Source organism: Carcharodon carcharias, chromosome 4 (genome assembly GCF_017639515.1).
Source record: "Carcharodon carcharias isolate sCarCar2 chromosome 4, sCarCar2.pri, whole genome shotgun sequence".
Lineage (NCBI taxonomy): Eukaryota > Metazoa > Chordata > Chondrichthyes > Lamniformes > Lamnidae > Carcharodon > Carcharodon carcharias.
Genome location: NC_054470.1, coordinates 61,782,813 through 61,802,153, shown reverse-complemented (window position 1 = coordinate 61,802,153; position 19,341 = coordinate 61,782,813). Strand labels below are relative to the sequence as shown.

The following is a 19,341-nucleotide window of genomic DNA, read 5'->3' as shown; positions in this document are numbered from 1 at the left end:
TGTCCTCACTTATCACCCCACCAGCCTCCACATTCAAAGGATCATCTTCCGCCATTTCCGCCAACTCCAGCATGATGCCACCACCAAACACATCTTCCCTTCACCCCCCCTATCGGCATTCCGTAGGGATCATTCCCTCCGGGAGACCCTGGTCCACTCCTCCATCACCCCCTACTCCTCAACCCCCTCCTATGGCACCACCCCATGCCCACGCAAAAGATGTAACACCTGCCCCTTCACTTCCTCTCTCCTCACCGTCCAAGGACCCAAACAATCCTTTCAAGTGAAGCAGCATTTCACTTGCATTTCCCCCAACTTAGTCTACTGCATTCATTTCTCCTAATGTGGTCTCCTCTACATTGGAGAGACCAAACGTAAACTGGGCGACCGCTTTGCAGAACACCTGCGGTCTGTCCGCAAGAATGACCCAAACCTCCCTGTCGCTTGCCATTTTAACACTCCACCCTGCTCTCTTGCCCACATGTCTGTCCTTGGCTTGTTGCATTGTTCCAGTGAAGCCCAACGCAAACTGGAGGAACAACACCTCATCTTCCGACTAGGCACTTTACAGCCTTCCGGACTGAATATTGAATTCAACAACTTTAGGTCTTGAGCTCCCTCCTCCGTCCCCACCCCCTTTCTGTTTCTTTCCCCTTTCTTTTGTTTTTTCCAATAAATTATATAGATTTTGCTTTTCCCACCTATTTCCATTATTTTAAAATATTTTTAAATCTGTTATTCTCCCCCCACCCCCACTAGAGCTATACCTTGAGTGCCCTACCATCCATTCTTAATTAGCACATTCATTTAGATAATACCACCAACTTTAACACCTATGTGTTCTTTTATTCTGTTGCCTGTGACATCTTTTGATGATCTGCTTCTATCGCTGCTTGTTTGTCCCTACAACCACACCAACCCCCTCCACTTCTCTCCCCCCACCCAAACCACACCCCCCCCTCCCCCCCACCCCACACACACACACCTTAAACCAGCTTATATTACACCCCTTTCTTGGATTCACTCAGTTCTGTCGAAGGGTCATGAGGACTCGAAACGTCAACTCTTTTCTTCTCCGCCGACACTGCCAGACCTGCTGAGTTTTTCCAGGTAATTCTGTTTTTGTTTTGGACTTCCAGCATTCGCAGTTTTTTTGTTTTTAACTACAACTCTGGCAGGTTCACAATTACCTTCTTCAGACCCTAAATGCTTTAAGAATTAGATTTTGTATTATACTTAAACAAAGTACACAATAATATGAGAACTCTGGATGTCCATCAATAGGAAGGTTACATCATATGAGAATCATGCAGTCTTCTTTTGTCAAGCTTTGTTCAGGTTGAACCACTGGAATTGTTACTTACAGGCTTACATTTTCAGTCCTGTAACTAAATAAAATACAGAAACAAAATGGTCCCACAATAACGACTGCTAAGGATGCATTCACACAACTGCAGAGTCAGTATGAATCATGTTGTTGAAACTGCTTTATACTGACCAAAATGTGCATAAATGTAGTGTAAAGTGGCAATATGTGGAAAGATAGTGCACAAACAGCATGCAATAACTTGGGAGACTCATTTAAATCTGTAATCAAATCGCACAAGCAATGTCAATTACAAGTAAATTGTAAAACTATTTCTAGATCACTATCAAAATTTCGGCATTGCATTATTATCCCCCATTTTCCTTAATTGACTGCTCTTTTCCTAAATATTCAACTTCCCATTACAAGGATAACTGCACTATACTTTTACAGTTTACAAGTAGGAATCTCTATGTAGCTCAATTTACACATCCTTTGGGGGAGGGGGTGGGGAAGAGAAGTTATGTTCGCCCCTTTCCACAGTTCTTGTTGGTCAGATTATCTGCCTGTTGTCATCTGTAAATTCTGATCTGTAGCTATGCTAGGAAGCATAAGGGGATTGATAATTTGCATTCTGATTTCACTTGTGGAGAGCATCTGGCTTCCAACTGGCTCCTCCCTATAATGTCACATCTGGAAATGAAGCCTCACTACACAGTTTTGAACCCGTAGCCAATAGCCTGTGCTGCAGCATGTCACTACACTACCTGCCACAAAAATGTAATGGCTCACATGCAACAGCAGATAAGAGGGATGACTATATATAGAATAAAGTGTTTAATAATAAGCAGGAACTGTGGTACAAGTCACAGCACAGAGCCATTTGTTTCTCACCTCTTCTAGACCATCCAGGGCTTTCCCTCATATTTCTAGCAACCCAGGCCCGTTCCCTGCCCCAGAATTGAGAAAAGCCTCAATTCCACTTTTCCATAGTCTAGGCATTCAGGATAGAGACAAAATGACAGAATACCGAAATCATATAAAAAATTGCAAGACACCTGTAACCACACTGGTGAACAGTTAAGATGGACATTTTTAAATAATTGAGGTAGGAGAATCTTAGTATTGTTCAACAGTTTAAAAAAGTTCTAAAAGAATGTAAGTCTCTCTTTACACTCTCCTGATTTCCATTCAGCCCTCAATTAAGATTAAAGGAAAAGTTTGAGCTGCAGATTTCTGTGTATCAGTTCAATATCACCTACAAGAGGTTGTTCCTTGACTAAATTTTGTGCTAATCAGCTTTCACCCCAAATATAACAAGTAACTGCTTTTCAGCATTCACTCTAGCAGTTCTTTTCTCATTAGATGAGATGAAGAGTTCAAAGTATATCAAGGTTCCTCCAATTGGTGCAGCAAACTGGACCACAGCATTTGTCAGATGTAATTCAATAGGAAGACCATTTCTCAACCAGCTGCACATGGCATAACCACTTGACAGAAACATTTACAAATTCACGTCCACGACCCCTTAAGAGAAAAGGTGTTGAATTTCAATTAGCCTTCTCACCTCTTCCTGTGCATGAGGTTGTTCAGCAGTCCAGCATTGCAGCATTGGTACATGATGTTTTTGGCGTCTCCTGCAAACAGATACAGCAAATAACAAATTAAGTCTTGGTCCCACATGCAAATGGATTATAGTTTTAGAAGAGAGTTCTGTGCCAAATCTGTACTACAAATAGTCCTAATGGTTTTAATACATCTCCATAGAAGTACATCAATGGGCTTTATATAATCCTAAAGACTTGCGATACAATAATCAAGTTAAACCATTAAGTTACAAGTTCAAACCTAAATAAGACAGTCTAATTTCCTCCCCACTCTAACCCAAGCACTAGCTCAAAAGTCTGCCCTCATTACCCATTTTGGATATCAAGGGAACCAAAGTTATCGGGGGTAAACAGGATGGTGGCACTGAGGCCACACGCGGATCAGCCATGATCTTATTAAATGGTGGATTAGGCTTGAGGGGCCAAATGGCCTACTCCTGCTCCTAATTCATATGTTCACATGTTTGCTGGGAGTGTTAAAGAATGGAACTAGGGCAAAATGCTAGCTTCAGCATTACACAATGAAAACACTTGTTATCTTATAACAATATTTTCCAACTATCCTTTAAATGAAAGAGCAAGAGGGAGCCATACTGAATTCTAAAGATGTTAAAAGAAGCAAGAGTGAGCAAACCCCTAGACCTAACTGAACTTCTAGCAAAATCATCCAAACCAAAGCATGCTAACATTAAAATAGTCAGCAATTTTGCTAGTGATAAAATTAACATCCCATTTGCAGAAAATAAAAATACATGGTGTAGGAGGTAACATGTTGGCACAGATAGAACGTTGGCTAGCGAACAGGAAACAGGGAGTAGGTATAAATAGGTCATTTTCCGGTTGGCAAGATATAATGAGTAGTATGCCACAGGGGTTAGTGTTGGGGCCTCAACTTTTAACAATTTATATAAACGACTTGGATGAAGGGACCAAAGATATGGTTCCTAAATTTGCTGATGACACAAAGATAGATAAGAAAGTAAGTTGTGAAAAAGACATTAGGAGGCTACAAAGGGATACAGATAGTTTAAGTGAGTGGGCAAAGATCTGGCAAATGGAGCATAATGTGGGCAAATGTGAAATTGTCCATTTTGACAGGAAAAATAAAAAAGCATATTATCTGAACGTTGAGATATTGTAGAGCTCCAAGATGCAGAAGGATCCGAGTGTCCTAGTGCATGAATCATAAGAGATTAGTATGCAGGTACAGCAAGCAATTAGCAAAGCTAATAGAATGTTATCATTTATTGCAAGGGGAATTGAATGCAAAAGTAGGGAAATTATGCTTCAGTTATACAAGGCATTGGTGAGACTGCATTTGGAGTAGTGTGTGCAGTATTGATCTTCTTATTTAAGGAAGGATGTAAATGCATTGGAAGCAGTTCAGAGAAGGTTTACCAGGCTATTACCTGAAATGGACAGGTTGTCTTATGAGGAAAGGTTGGACAGGCTAGAGGCTTGTATCCGCTGGAGTTTAGAAGAGTAAGAGGTGAGCGATTTGATTGAAACATATAAGATCCTGAGGGGTCTTGATAAGGTGGATGTGGAAAGGATCTTTCCTCTTGTGGGAGGACCTAGAACTAGGGGGTCACTGTTTAAAAATAAAGGGTTGCCCATTTAAGACAGAGATGAGGAGAAATTTGTTTTCTTCCTCAAAAGGCAGTGGAAGCAGTGTCTTTGAATAATTTTTAAGGCAGAGGCAGATAAGCAAAGGGATGAAAAGTTATCAGGTATAAACATAGAAAATAGAAGGATTAGGTCATTTGGCACTTCGAGTCTGCTCCACCATTCATTATGACCACGGCTGATCCTCTATCTCAGCGCCATACTCCCGCACTCTTCCCATGCCGCTTGATGCCTTTAAAGTCTAGAAATCTATTTCCTGCTTAAATATATTCAGTGACTTGGTCTCCAAAACCTTGTGGTAGAGAATTCCACAGATTCACCGCCCTCTGTGTAAAGAAATTTCTCCACATCTCATTCCTAAATGGACCACCCTGCATCTCGAAACTGTGACCCCTTGTTCCAGTTCACAGCCCCCACCATCCCCCCACCCCAGCCACGTGAAATGTCATCCTGGCCCTGTTAAGAATTTTATACGTTTCAATGTGATCCCCTCTCATTCTTCCAAACTCCAGCGAATACAGGCCTAGTCGACCCAATCTCTCTTCATATGACAACCCTGCCATCCCAGGAATCAGTCTGGTGAACCTTCACATCACTCTCTCAATGGCAAGTATATCCTTTCTTAGGTAAGGAGCCAAAACTGCACACAATATTCCAGGTTTGGTCTCACCAAACAGCTGCACAGCTGCAGTAAGACATCCTTCCTCCTGTACTCAAATCCTCTTGCAATGAAGGCCAACATATCATTTACCTTCTTAACTGCTTGCTGCACCTACATGCTTGTTTTCATTGACTGGTGTACGAGTACACCCAGGTTCCTTTGTACATCAACATTTCCCAATCTATCACCATTTAAATAATACTCTGCCATTTTGTTTTTCATACCAAAGTGGATAATTTCACACTTATCCACGTTATACGGCATCTGTCATGTATTTTCCCCACTTGCTCAACTTGTCTAAATCACCTTGAAGCCTCGTTACATCCTCCTGACCACTCACATTTCCATTGCCAGCAGCAAACTTGAAAATATTACATTTGGTTCCCTCATCCAAACCAGTGATACATATTGTGACTAACTGGAACCCAAGTAGGGGTACCGCAGGTATCCCACTAGTCATCTCCTACCACTCTGAAAAAGACCCATTTAGTCCTGCTCTCTGTTTTCTGTCTGTTAACCAATTTTCAATCCATGCCAATATACTGCTCCCAATCCCATGAGCTTTAATTTTGCACACTAACCTCTTTGTGGGACTTTATCAAAAGTTTCCTGAAAATCTAAATACACCACATCCACTGGTTCTCCCTTATCTATTCTACTAGTTACGTCCTCAAAAAAACTCCAGTAGGTTTGTCAAACATGATTTCCCTTTCATAAATCCATGTTGACTTTGAAACATCTCGTTGATATTTTCGAAGTGTCCTGTTATCACATCCTTTATAACAGACTCTAGCATTTTCCCTACTACTGATGTTAGGCTAACCAGTCTGTAATTCCGTGTTTTCTGCCTCCCTCCTTTTTTAAAATAGTGGGGTTACATTTGCCACCCTGCCAGCACTACTCTAGAATCTACAGAATTTTGGAAGATGACAACCATCCACTATTTCCATGGCCATCTCCTTTAGTACCCTCGGATGTAGATTATCAAGGCCCTGGGGATTTATCGGCTTTCAATCCCATTAATTTTCCAGCACTTTTTTTTTTACTAAGACTAATTTCCTTAAATTCCTCCTTCTCATTTGACCCTTGACTTCCTAACATTTCTGGGAAGCTATTTGTGTCTTCTTCCATGAAGACAGAACTAAAGTAGTTGTTTAATTGCTCTGCCATTTCCTGTTCTCTATTATAAATTCTCCCATTTCGGACTGTAAGGGACCTACATTTGTCTTCACTAACCAGGAGTGTGGAGTTGAGGTTACAATCAGATCAGGCATGATCTTATTGAATGACGGAACGGGCTGAGTGGCCAACTCCTGCTCCTAATTCGTTATGTTCTCAAAATAAGAAGTTAAAACGTTAAATGTTACAGCCTAATCCATATTTTAATCCATTAAACAAATATTTAATGACACATCTTCACTCATGACAATCAATAGTTTCAGAGTACCTTTTTATATATTTGTTAAAGTTCCCTGCAAATGGTAAGGGTAGAATGTACTTCCGTTAAAAAAAAATTGAATATGCGCATTTCTTGCACCAACAGTAGGTGCCAAAATGGAAATGTTAGATTGATTCCAGTTTACCAGGCTGGTAGATGTTGTCGTCTATTGTCTCATGGCAGGAGGAAAGCAGACTTCCCTGTAAAATAACTCAGTTCTAAACCGCTATCTTAAAATGGGGATAAAAAGTGTAGCCGCAGTCAGCACTCCCAGGAGTAGAGAGACAAATATATGGCAATTTAACTCATTGAAAATGTTTTAAAATTAAATCTAGACCAGGAAAGTCCCTGTCATGTTCTGAACTAGCTGCTTGTAGTCAGGGCAGTGATGAGATAACTACATTGAAGTTCACTGCACTTTGATTTGGGAAAGGAAAACAATAAAACACAGAAGTGTAGACAGACTCCTGGTGAGTATGCAATGACCATGTACGTGGATATCAGACAAAAAGAGAGTTAAACTGGGTTTTGGCATGCCAACAGTCAAACAGCCTGGTGACATTCATCAGAGAGGCTTATACTTGGGCAAGTAACCCAGTGGCAATGAACTTTATCTCACTATCAGTCACCATCCAGAGGGGAGTCAACTTGAAAGGGGATAAACACAGCTTATATAATATTTGTATCTGCCACTTAACCACAAGCATTCTCAAAGACTGCTCAAACTCCTTCTGTGCTCCCCAGCCTGCTTTTGCATGCCCTTCTCCAAAATTTGGAAGGGGAAAATACCCCAAATAGGAATTCAATGTAATGGTGCCCAGGGATGCAAGTTTTGAATTTGAATGAGTGATCAGTCCATTGCAGTATGCAGAGGGAATCCCAATTGTATAGGGCAATTGAATCATATGAAAATGTGTTCTGGACCCTGCACTGCCCATGACTCCCAAGTTGCAGTACTTACATCTGTCGATAGGGCAATGAAGTGGCCTCGGCCTCGCACCCCTCCTTGAGAGGAAGAGTGGTGAGCTGTGATGTTAACAAAAAAGGAACGACTGTTACATTGCATGATAAAGAAAACTACATTAGGGAAGGGAGAATTGTGGAGGGAGGAACTGCAGAACCAAAGCAAGGAGCACCAGGACAGCTACCTTATTGATTTGCAATCAATGAGTTTGGCACCACTTGGACAAAAGATCAATGTAACAGGCCATCATTGCTATTTTAATTTCTTCTGATTAAATCAAATCTCATGGCTCAAAACATTGCATACATCACTTGCTATGCTATGCAGACCTCAGTCAAGGACTGCTGGGTTTGAAACCCATGCCTGGCAATAGTTTAAGAAATGAATTGAAAGGCTTCAGAAACATATTTGAGTATAAGCATTAAAACTCACAAGGCCTCTCAAAATACCATACTCAGAAAGTCACATTTGAACCTTAGGATTTCACTTATTTGTGAAAAAGGGAAACAAAGGATCTAAACTTATTATTTACAGCAAGTGAAATGTTTATATAAAAGTAGTTAACATTGAGCTGCAAGTAAACACAAAAAATAATTTAATGCTTAAATTTTAGTTTTGCAGATACAATCTTTAAAATACTTAGTTTCTTGGTTACCAATTTGTGTACCTACCTAGGGTCGCATTCACAGCACACTATAACATTGGCACAAAAGAGTTTCACTTTGCGCTGGCTTTTAGGCAGATGAATGTAAACCTATTATCAGAACCCAGCCCGACTCTGCATCAAAACAGAGCGAGACTGGCTCTTCTCCAGAGAATCTCCACTGCTTTACTATAGAGCGAAATGAAGCCCTAACTCAAGGTTTGCACTGCAACTTCAGCATCACTGAAGCAAAGAGTCTTTGCATCATTACAACTGTAATGCAAATACAACTTAAAAGGATCAGATACTATCACGCATATTTAAAGGCATTACTCTCAAAATTGACAGCTCTTCAAAGAGCTAGAGGGCAATTAATGGATTGATTTTTGAATAAGTACAATGGTCTCTTACTTCAGAAAACTTTCGATCTGTAATAGAATTCGATCCATCTCTACATCCTTTTTTTCATACAGCTCCTTTCCAACCCAGGGCAGAGAAGAGAGTACTGCGTACACATACCAGTCACAGCGTACCTACAGCACAATGAAAATTAACGTGACAAACATTTTAAAGGATTTTTAGTACAAAATAATAACATATAGTAACTACAATATCTTAGAATTATTACAATTATGAGGTTTAAGGTTGTTAAGTTTTGGGTCTTCAATTTAAGGTAAGATGAAGAGGATCAAATGACCTGTTCTGAAGTCTGCCTGACAGAAAGCCGGGGTGGTTTGATTGTAAGAAATAAAAGGGGCCCAAATTGTTTTGCTGGGAAGAAGGTGCATGGCGTTTACACTTAGGAGACAATGCCAGCTGCTTGTGCGCTAACAGTAGATAGACTCCAAAGTCCAAGAAAAGTGTTGAGAATGTTAGATTGTAAACAACTGCGCTTTAAACTATTTGGTTTCAAGATATGAGACAGTTTGAATCTTAAGAATAGCTAATCAGCATTTCTACCTGAATGCAAGCAGGTGCAGCAAGAAATTAAGAAAGCAACTCTTTATCGCAGGGGGATTTGAGTACAGAAGTAAAGATATCTTACTGCAATTATACAGAGCCTTGGTGAGACTGCACCTGGAGTATTGTATACTGTTTTGGTCTTCTTATCGAAGGAAGGATATATTTGTCATAGAAGGAATGCAACGGAGGTTCACCAGACTAATCCCTGGGATGGTGGGATTGGCTTATGAGGAGAGATTGAGGAAACTGGGTCTGTATTCTCCAGAGTTTTGAAGAATAGAGGTGATCTCATTGAAACTTACAATATTCTTACAGGACCTGACAGGGTAGATGCAGATAGGGTGCTCCCCTGACTGGTGAACATAGGCTCAGAATAAGGGACAGGCCATTTAAGACTGAGATGAGGAGGAATTTCTTCACTTAGAGGGTGGTGAATCTTTGGAATTCTCTGCCCGAGGGCTGTGGAAGCTCAATCATTGAGCATGTTCAAAACAGAAATCGATAGATTTCTGGGTACTAACAACATTGAGGGATATGGGGATAGTGGGAAAAATGGAGTAGAGGTAGATGATCAGCCATGATCTGTTTGAATGGCAGAGTAGGCTCTCTGGGCTGAAGGGCCCACTCCTGCTCCTATGTTCCTATGATATAAGGCCCATGTGATTCACATTGCAATGGGGAAGGGTGCAGAGGAAGCCATTGTAAAGATCAGGTTACAGGTTTTCCTAAAATATTACTGAATATCACAGACAGATGGGTTAGTCTGCCAGGGTCCGGGAGAGAAAGTAGCTAGAGGCTGAAAGTGTCTATGGTTCACTGGAATGTGGGTGGAAGGCAGGTAATTGCCAGGGTTGTAGCAGCTCTGGAGCAGCTTGGCTAGGGGCACTAGTTCTGGAGCACAAGCCTTCAGTACTACTGCTGGGATGTTGCCAGGGACAATAGCCTTTTTTGTCATGCAGAGAATCTTATGAACAGAAAAGACGTTGCCTATGTCCAGTTGCCTATATATTCCAGAGAGTACAGTAAGGAAAAAAGTAAAATGCCCACGAGAGAAACACATTTGGTTTCTTACCTGTGGCACATCTTCTTCCTGTGTTACGCTGATAAAGTTTTCAAACATTGCCACCATTGAAGGAGCTGCAATCACATGGCAGTTCACAAGATCGGACAGGAAGCGAACCTACAAAAATGAACACAGCTTAATTGCAACATACTGAATGCTGGCATGCTCTCTTTATCAATTTTTAAAATGAGAAGACTCCATTTCATGTGATTTATTAACATTTTATCTCCACTCATGATAGGAGCTACTTTACCAGCCCTGGAAATTCAAAGCTACTCTCCCGGTTTTGAAACTGTTTCTAGTGCTGTTTCTTCTCCTTCTCCAGACATATTTCTTCCTTTGTTGTCAAAACAGCTCCAAATCTTAGAGGCCAATGAAAAAATGCCCTTCCCTTTGCTGACCAATTTATCATAGTTCAAATTACAAAATTGTTAGCACTAACTCAGTTTCATTTTGATTATATGCAATCAACAAATTCTATTTATATAGCAACTTTAACATGGCAAAATATTTCAAGGTCTTCCACAGAGCAGATACAGAGAACAAGCAGTAACAAAACATTTAGGAAATGACCAAAAGCACAGCCAGATGTATTTTTGAAAAATATTTTAAGAAGAAATAACAAGACTCATGAATTTAGAAGCAAAGTTCCAGACAGTACAGTGACAACAGATGAAGATCATCAACTGGGAGAAGGAAGATCAGCAGGTGTATAGGTGGTGAGATTTGGAAGACCAACGATCATAGGTTGTAGCATAGGGAGAATGAGGTTGACTCTTTATGGCACCTTTAACATAAAGTCCCAATGTGCTTCATAAATAGGTGTAATGAAAATGGACAGCGTGCAGCGAAGGAGAAAGGTGGTGAAAATGAGGATTCTTAATTTGATGCATTAGGGATAGGAAGTCAATGGAATATTGTTCTACTCTGGATAGATGGCCAGGACAAGGGAGCATAGGATGTGGATGGAGAAGTTTAGAGTGAATTGGAGCTTGGAGGGTGGAGCCCAAGACTCTAGCCAACAAAGTGTTTGAGAAGATTGGCAGCAATAAAAATGCAGATATAAATTGCAAATCAGGTCAGGCAAAGGGGAGGTGGATGCACATGTTTGTACATAGCTCAAATACAAATAAAAAGCTAAACACCATCTGGTTCAGTCTAAGCAAGCAGCCAGCAAATGAAAAGGGTCAGATTAAGGATATGGAATATTTGGCAAGAGCAAGATGTAATGGCTTTGGTCTTCCCTGTGTTCAATTGGAGGAGGCTCTAGCTTATCTACAACTTGACACCAAGCAAGCAGTCCGATATTGTAGAAGTATTGCCAGAGTCAAGGATGGATGTGGTCAAGTGTGGTTGGTGTCATTAGCAAATCACTGGAAAAAAGCTAAAGAAATCATTTGGGTAGGGTCTTGAGAACTACAACTGCAGTGCAGCACCCCCTGAACTTGGCATAAATAGTAAAAATAGTTGGATGAAACACAGCATTATGAGCCTGCCCATTTCCAGAAAATTTAAATATAAAAATAGCCTACTCTTTTTTTCCTAAAAGCTGAATTTGAAGCTTTTCAGGAGTATTCTTAAGTTTACAGAAATAAAATGAAAAAAACAATTACAAGAATGGGTAGGGAGACAAAAAAATGTTTATGTATTGAAAGGCTATCCAAGAAAAAACTGTTTCTATGGTTCGAAACTGAGAGAGCTCTGTCACATTTCCTCAGGATTGAGTGAGATGTAGTTTTAACTTATTTTAAACAGTGCTCATGAAATAGAAAGTTTTGGATGACTCATTGATTTAAGACAACAATCTAATGAAAAGCTGATGATATCCGCTATTACAGCCACGCAGGCAATGAGTGTACAAATATTATGCTCGCTGCAGATTGGTGTAGATATCACCTTGCAGATGTTATTCAATTCTGTTCGTGCAAAACCATGTGATGTAGGACTGAACAGGATATAATGAAATCCTTTCAGGAAAGGTACCACGTGCCAATTATGAGGTAATAGACTTTTGAAATGGATATTGGATACATTAACAAGGAATATTACATTTTTCAACCATTCTTGCTATGTATAGAACGCTCCAAGTGGTTATCATTTTCATAATATGATCAAAAATATAGAAATCATCACACCCCCAACAGCATCAACTCCCAATAATTGTTTTTATTAAATAGAGGATGCAAGGCCTCTACAGAAAAAAATTCACAGGGCTGATTATTAGTTTTAATCAAGCCAAATTTGTACAGAATTTCTGGAGCAGGTCAATTGTTGAGACCCTTTAAGTAGAACAGGACTGGAAGGAGTTTCGCAAATTGTCAGGAAAACATAAAGGTAACACTTACAGTAAAAACTGCCTCAGTGTACAAATTACTTTTCAAAGTTTCCTTGAGTTGTCTAACCATTGCTTCAACAAATTCTCCACCAAAGTTGTAGTTCCTTGCATTTAACAGCCCCACCAATGTTGTGTAGACAGTTAATTTTTCAGGAAGTTGTCGTGCTCTAGAGGGTAAAATAACATTGTTAAACACTCCAAATAAGTATGCATTTACTGATAATGTAAGCCAACAGAGGTGGAAGAAAACCCACTTGTTTCCAAATTTAAAACATTTCAATCCATTAGACCATTCAAATTTCCCTACTGAGAATTTCTTTCACAAACTGTACGCAAGGCAGCTTATTCTGATGTTGCAATTCAAGATATAGACATTTTGACATGTCGCAATCATAACTATTTCTCCAAATGCTAGATTTTTTTTTATATATTGGAAGCAACCCTCCCTTCATAACCAAATACCAATTGTTAATCCATGGTGGCAATTTTCCGTAATTCTTCCAATCAACTCTAGCACCAATGTCTAATTTGTCCAACAAACTATTAATCAGACTGTTATAATTCCTTATAATGCATAACCTTCTTAAACAAATTTATCTAATGTTTCATTCAACTTACACTGCACAAAGTATTCTCAGGATTTTACTTTTATAGTTCGGCAAGTCAGCTTCTAAAACTCCTGCTAGACCTTCCAGGTTGCTCTCCAATGAGGATGTGCTCTGTAAATCAAAACATACAAGTTATTCACATATATGGAGCATTTTAAAAGTACTAGTTGGAAGTTAATCCTATTTTACTTACAGCAAAGAAAGACTCTACATTATTGTATTTAGTGCCAATGACAAGGCATACAAGATGTCAGATCTGATGGCATGAACAAGGTGCCAGACAATATTAAAGGTTTTGGAGTGGTTCAAGGCAATAACAACAAACTACCAATGGGGAGGACAGTATTTAAAAGTTTGTGACCGGACTGGAAAGTGGGAAACTCAGTACATTTTGGAGAACATTGAGATGTAATAAAAATACTTCTGTTAGTAATGTAATTTTTGTTCCCATTCCTGATTGAGGCTTCAACTTCCACATCATGGTAAAAATCAGTTGAGCCTCATAATTTTTAAATGTGCGCCAAAGGGTTACTAAATTAAGAGTGAAATAAGCTGTACCTTTTCTCCTACGCGACATATCAAAGATTCCAACCGATCTTCAATTTCAATTGGCTCAGATGTCCTTCTCCGTTTGTGAGGTTGCCCTAATACAAAATAAGACAAATCTGTCATTAATTCAGTCTCGTTATTTGGCTGAAATGTTTTTGTGCTAATCGACAACAAACAGATTTCAAATTTTAGATGAAGCACATTTTTGTACATCTCCAGTCATATGAACACTGTATGAAGATCATGACCCTCTCATTGCTTTGTTGCAAACTCATCTTTAACTGACACAGAAGAAACTGATGTGAGGTTATACTTCCATGAATAAGCACTAAGAAATAAAACATTTTACAAAGTCAGATCTACCAATTGCAAAGCAAATGCAGTAAGCCAAAGCTTTAAATGGAGCAGTGATACCTCACGACAACTAATGTCTCAAATTAAAAAACATAGCTTTTAGATGCTCAAGCACACAAATAAAATCGAAGTACAAACTGACGGATGGCTGAAAAGCTCAAAACCAGAGTTTCTATCATCACAGAATACAGCTTCCTACGACTTATCATTTTAAAATTAGGCTCCAATATGGGTTCCCAACCCGAAATCGTGTTAAATCAAAGAAAAATTTGGCATATATATCCTTCAGTGGCAAAACCAGAAAACTCATTTTTCATTCATTGCAATTACACAAAGGAAAAAGCTATCACGATACAGCTATAAAGATATTATGAAGACAGTTGGGAGTTTAGCCATAGGTGTCTAAAGTAGTTCAGCCTATCAACGCACCTTGTGATGAGATATTGAGTCCTACAGACCAGCAAAGTGTGAGGTTCAATCCTTGGTTTGTTCCAAGTTAGTTGATCTGGGGCAAAGGCAAGGTGCTGGAATTGATGTACCAGCAGATAGCGCTAACACATTTTTCCTGGGATTGCTTGAGCATCCTTATGTCTTACCTTACCTCCCACAAACTACAGCTGTTTAAAAGCTACAAATGACTTCAAATAACAAGCGCTTCTGAGCTTACACTTTACAAACCAAATCCTGTCCTGCAACACAAGCCTTTGGTCCCTCATCATAATTGGTCTTTTTAAAAAATTGACTTTGTTGCTGGTAACGCACAGCCTGAACATTTTGCAACTTCAAATACCCTGCCAGGGAAGCACCAACAGGATCAGATAACTGTATTTCTTCCCATCAACAGCAGGTTCCTCTTACACCGGATGCTTAGAATAGTGAGAGAAATTCTTACTGTATCTACTGCACAACTAAACTAGAGATTGGTGGGAGGGTTAGAGATGTACTAAACTAACTTGCACCAGTTTTGAAATGTCATCTTAAAAAAAGACTCCCTCACACAAAATCCAGTGCCCTGGTTTTACTGCATTAATGCACTGAGTAGAAGTCAGCTTTTGCACCTGGCAAGCTGTGGATATAGGAGCAACAAGTGAAGCTCACAGTTATTGAATTGTAGTGCACAGTCCACTGATGACTGGTACCTGTAACATTTCTGTTGATTGCAAAGAAAAGATTAGTTTGTCAGCCATTTTCAATTAAATAGCCAATACATAAGCTATAGCATTTATTTAAACTGAATCTGGTTATTAAACCCTGTGCCAACTGCAAGTACTGTATAGCCAATTCACGGCCCTGGGGACAGATCAGCCATAACCTAATTGAATAGCAGTGCTGCCTCAAGAGATTGAATAGTTTGTTCCTGTTCCTAGCTACACAAGATCACAATTACTGCCAAATATTACTATAGCCTTAAAATAAACAGAATTAACTGCATATTGGGGGTCAGTGCAGCACAAGAGATTCTGCTGCACTAACCCAAACATAACTCCGTGTCTCCGTGTTTACAAAGGAAAGGGAGGATATAGATATAATAGTCCAGGAGGACTCTGTGAGATATTGGACAGGATAGTCATAAAGAGAGAGGAAGTACTCAAAAGGTTGAAATCCTTGAAAGTTGATAAGTCGCCAGAGCCAGATGGATTATTTCCGAGGCTCTTGAAGGAACTCAGGGGGAGATAGCAGATGCTCTGAGGATGATTTTCCAATCTTCACTAGATACAGGGGGGGTACTGGAGAACTGGAGAAATGCGAACGTAGTGCCATTGTTTAAAAAGGGATCAAAGGAAATGCAAAACAATTATAGGCCAGTTAGTCTTACATCGGTGGTGAGAAAATTAGTAGAATCAATCCTGAGAGATAGGATTAACTGTCATGTGGAAAGGCATGGACTAGTCAGGGATGGTCAGCATGGATTTGTTAAAGGAAGGTCTTGCCTCACAAGTTTGATTGAATTCTTTGAGAAGTGACAAGAAGGATTGATGAAGGTAGTGCAGTGGATGTTGTGTACATGGATTTTAGCAAGGCATTTGACAAGGTCCCACCATGGCAGATTGGTCAAGAAAGTAAAAGCCCATGGGATTCAGGGTAATGTGGAAAACTGGATAAAAGGTTGGCTTTGTAACAGGAAACAAAGGGTAATGGTCGATGGATGCCCTTGTGAATGGAAAGTTGTCTCAAGTGGTGTTCCACAGGGCTTGGTGTTGGGACCCTTGTTGTTTGTGTTATACATTAACGATTTGGATATGAATGTGGGGAGGCACGATTGGGGAATTTGCAAATGACACAAAGGTTGTCTGAGTAGTGGATAGTGTAGAGGATAGCCATAATCTCCAAAATGATATAGATGGGTTGGTGGAGTTGGCGGTAAAGTGGCAGATGGATTTTAACATAGAGAAGTATGAGGTCATATATTTAGGGAGGTCAAACAGTTACAAAATAGATGGGAATATACTAAGAGGGGTAGATGAAGTGAGAGATCTTGGTATACAAGTACACAGGTCCCTGAAGGCAGCAGTTCAAGTAGACAAGGTTGCAAAGAAGGCATATGGAATGCTCTCCTTCATTGGCAGAGGTATAGAATATAAAAGGAAGGATATAATGTTGGAATTGTATAAAACACTGGTGAGGCCACAACTGGAATATTGTGTGCAGTTCTGGTCACCACATTACAGGAAAGACGTAATAGCTCTGGAGAGAGTGCAGAGGAGGTTTATAAGAATGTTGCCAGGGTTAGAAAAGTGTAGTTACAAGGAGAGATTGGATAGGTTGGGGTTATTTTCCTTAGAACAAAGAAGGCTGAGTGGTGACTTGATTGAGGTGTACAAAATTATGAGGGGAATAGATAGAGTGGACAGGATAAAATTATTTCCCTTGGTAGAGAATCTATGGGACATAGATTCAACATAAGTGGCAGAAGGTATAGGGGGGACATGAGGAGGAACTTTTTTTTACGTAGAGGGTAGTGGGTGTCTGGAATTCGCTGCCCAAGTTGGCGGTAGAGGCAGAAACTTTAAACTCTTTTAAAAAATACCTGGATCTGCATCTTAAGTGCTGTAAGCTACAGGGCTATGGGCCGGGTGCAGGAAGGTGGGATTAGAAAGGGCACCTGGGTGTCCTTGGGCTGGCATGGACAAGATTGGCCGAATGGCCTCCTTCTGTGCTGTAACTTTTCTATGGTTCTATAACAGTACCACCGTTTCTTGTTGCAAATGTTTATACTCAATTCTTGATCAAGCTTTCAGTGTCCCCTGTATAGCCCAGCAATGATTTCAGTTCCACTTCAAAGAAATTATCACTATATCTCACAAAACTCAATACCTTTCAAACATTTGTCTCAAATTAAATTTCAGTCTCTTCTATCCAGGTGGTGCTTCTTCCTAGGCAGTCTGTTGGGATTGAGGATGACTTGTTTCCACTCCAGTTCTAAGATGGCTGGTAAGTCCAGTCCACAACCTGCAGACTCTGCCATTTGCGGTGCAAGTGATGCTTGGAGGGTCGGGTGAACGAGCTGCTGGGAGGTTTGTGCACTCTTTCTAACACCTCAATTTTGCCTCTGTTTCCGACAAAGTCTCTTAATGTGTTTGGTGTCTTCCTGAATGAACCTCCTCTATTTTGGTCAGTCACAAGCCAGGGATTCAATGGAGTTGGCAGGGATGTTAGTTGCTTCGGAAGTCTGATGTCAGGCAAACCAAATTAGTTTTGAGTTATTAACACCTTGATGCTGCTGGGCATGTTGACTTGGCAGAGGACACTGGTGTTGGCCAGCCTTTCTTGCCACTAGATTTGGAGGATCTTGTGAAAGTGCTGTTGGTGGCATCTGTCCAGCGCTTTGAAGTGTCTTCTGTAGGTTGTCCAAGTCTCCTAAGTAAGGGATCACTGCTGCTCAGTAAACCATGACTTTAGTCTCAGACTGGAGATCCTGGTTCTCAAATACTTTTTCCCTTAGTCAGTCAAAGGCTGAACTGATACACTGGAGGCCACGATGAAGCTGATGCATATCACTCAATGCGTACATAAGCCTCACTTCATAAATTATATTCTGTGATCATAACTTCGCTACAGTTGCCTAACCCATCACCTTCTAACATTATGGGTCATTCTTCCCCCAACCACAAAAGTGTGTTTATACTTGATGCTATTTTAGGTGGTTATATTTCCTTTACTTATTTAAATAAGTCACATCCAAAATGATCAACCTTCTATAACAAAGAATAGAAAGCAAGTACAGTTCAGCTCTTAAGTTTAAATGCTTTCCAGTTCAGCAGCACTTATATTTGTCAAATTCTATATGACCTTATGTGGCAATAAAAGTTTGAATGCAGTCAATACAGCTTTGAGGTTAACATTCTTCAACCAAGCATTCACATAGCACAGCTTCATAATGAACTGAAGTTGAAGTGTGAATCAGGTGTGAAGGTCTAATGTAACCTGGAAAGGAAATAGAGGCATAATGTCTCCGCCAGGGAGTCGTGCCCTGCCTCATTCTGGTGTCCAATTGGGCACTGTTACCAGATTTAGACCAGCATTTACACTATAACTTCTTGGCACTGGCACTGCAGTTATAATATGAATACATACACCCCTGCTCAACAAAAGGGTGTAAAGATAAGCCCAGCAACTACAGGCCAGTCAGTTTAACCTGAGTGGTGGGGAAGCTTCCAGAAACAATAATTCAGGACAAAATTATAGTCACTTGTGCAAATGTGGGTTAATTAAGGAAATCCAGCGTGGATTTGTTATAGGCAAATAGTCTTTAACTAAGCTACTTGAGTTTTTTGATGAAGAGAGAGAGAGGGTTGCTGAGGGTAATGCTGTTGATGTGGTGTACATGGACTTCCAACCGGCATTTGATAAAATTCCACAGAACAGACTTGCGAACAAAGTTAAAGCTTATGGAATAAAAGGGACAGTAACAACATGATACAAAATTGGCTGAATGACACGAAATAGAATAGTGGTTAACAGTTGTTTTTCAGACTGGTGGAAGATTTATGGTGGCGTTCCCCAGGGGACCCCTGTTCTTCCTGATATGTATTAATGATCTAAACTTTGGTGTATAGGGCTCAATTTTAAAATCTGTGAATGACATAAAATCTGGAAGTATTGTGAAATGTGAGGAAGATCGTGTAGAACTTCAAAAGATGGGATGGCGGAATGGGCTGATAATTGGCAGATGAAATTCAATACAGAAAAGTATGAAGTGATTCATCTTAGTAGGAAGAACGTG

The 19,341-nt window shown here is 40.1% G+C and overlaps 1 protein-coding gene across 2 annotated transcripts in view; it reads right to left on the bottom strand.

The window, feature by feature from the left end:
* Positions 1-19,341, bottom strand: part of LOC121276988 (nuclear cap-binding protein subunit 1) — a 92,919-nt gene that overhangs the window by 47,979 nt on the left and 25,599 nt on the right. For both annotated transcript variants that reach the window (XR_005942773.1, XM_041185781.1), the window contains exons 2-7: positions 13,773-13,858; positions 13,225-13,325; positions 12,617-12,773; positions 10,281-10,388; positions 8,657-8,778; positions 2,874-2,943 (exon numbers count right to left, since the gene is read on the bottom strand). Coding sequence is in view for 1 of the 2 variants with exons in the window: in XM_041185781.1 (XP_041041715.1) it covers positions 2,874-2,943; positions 8,657-8,778; positions 10,281-10,388; positions 12,617-12,773; positions 13,225-13,325; positions 13,773-13,858 (644 nt within the window). In the remaining variant the exon portion in view is untranslated. The remainder of the gene's footprint in view (positions 1-2,873; positions 2,944-8,656; positions 8,779-10,280; positions 10,389-12,616; positions 12,774-13,224; positions 13,326-13,772; positions 13,859-19,341) is intronic.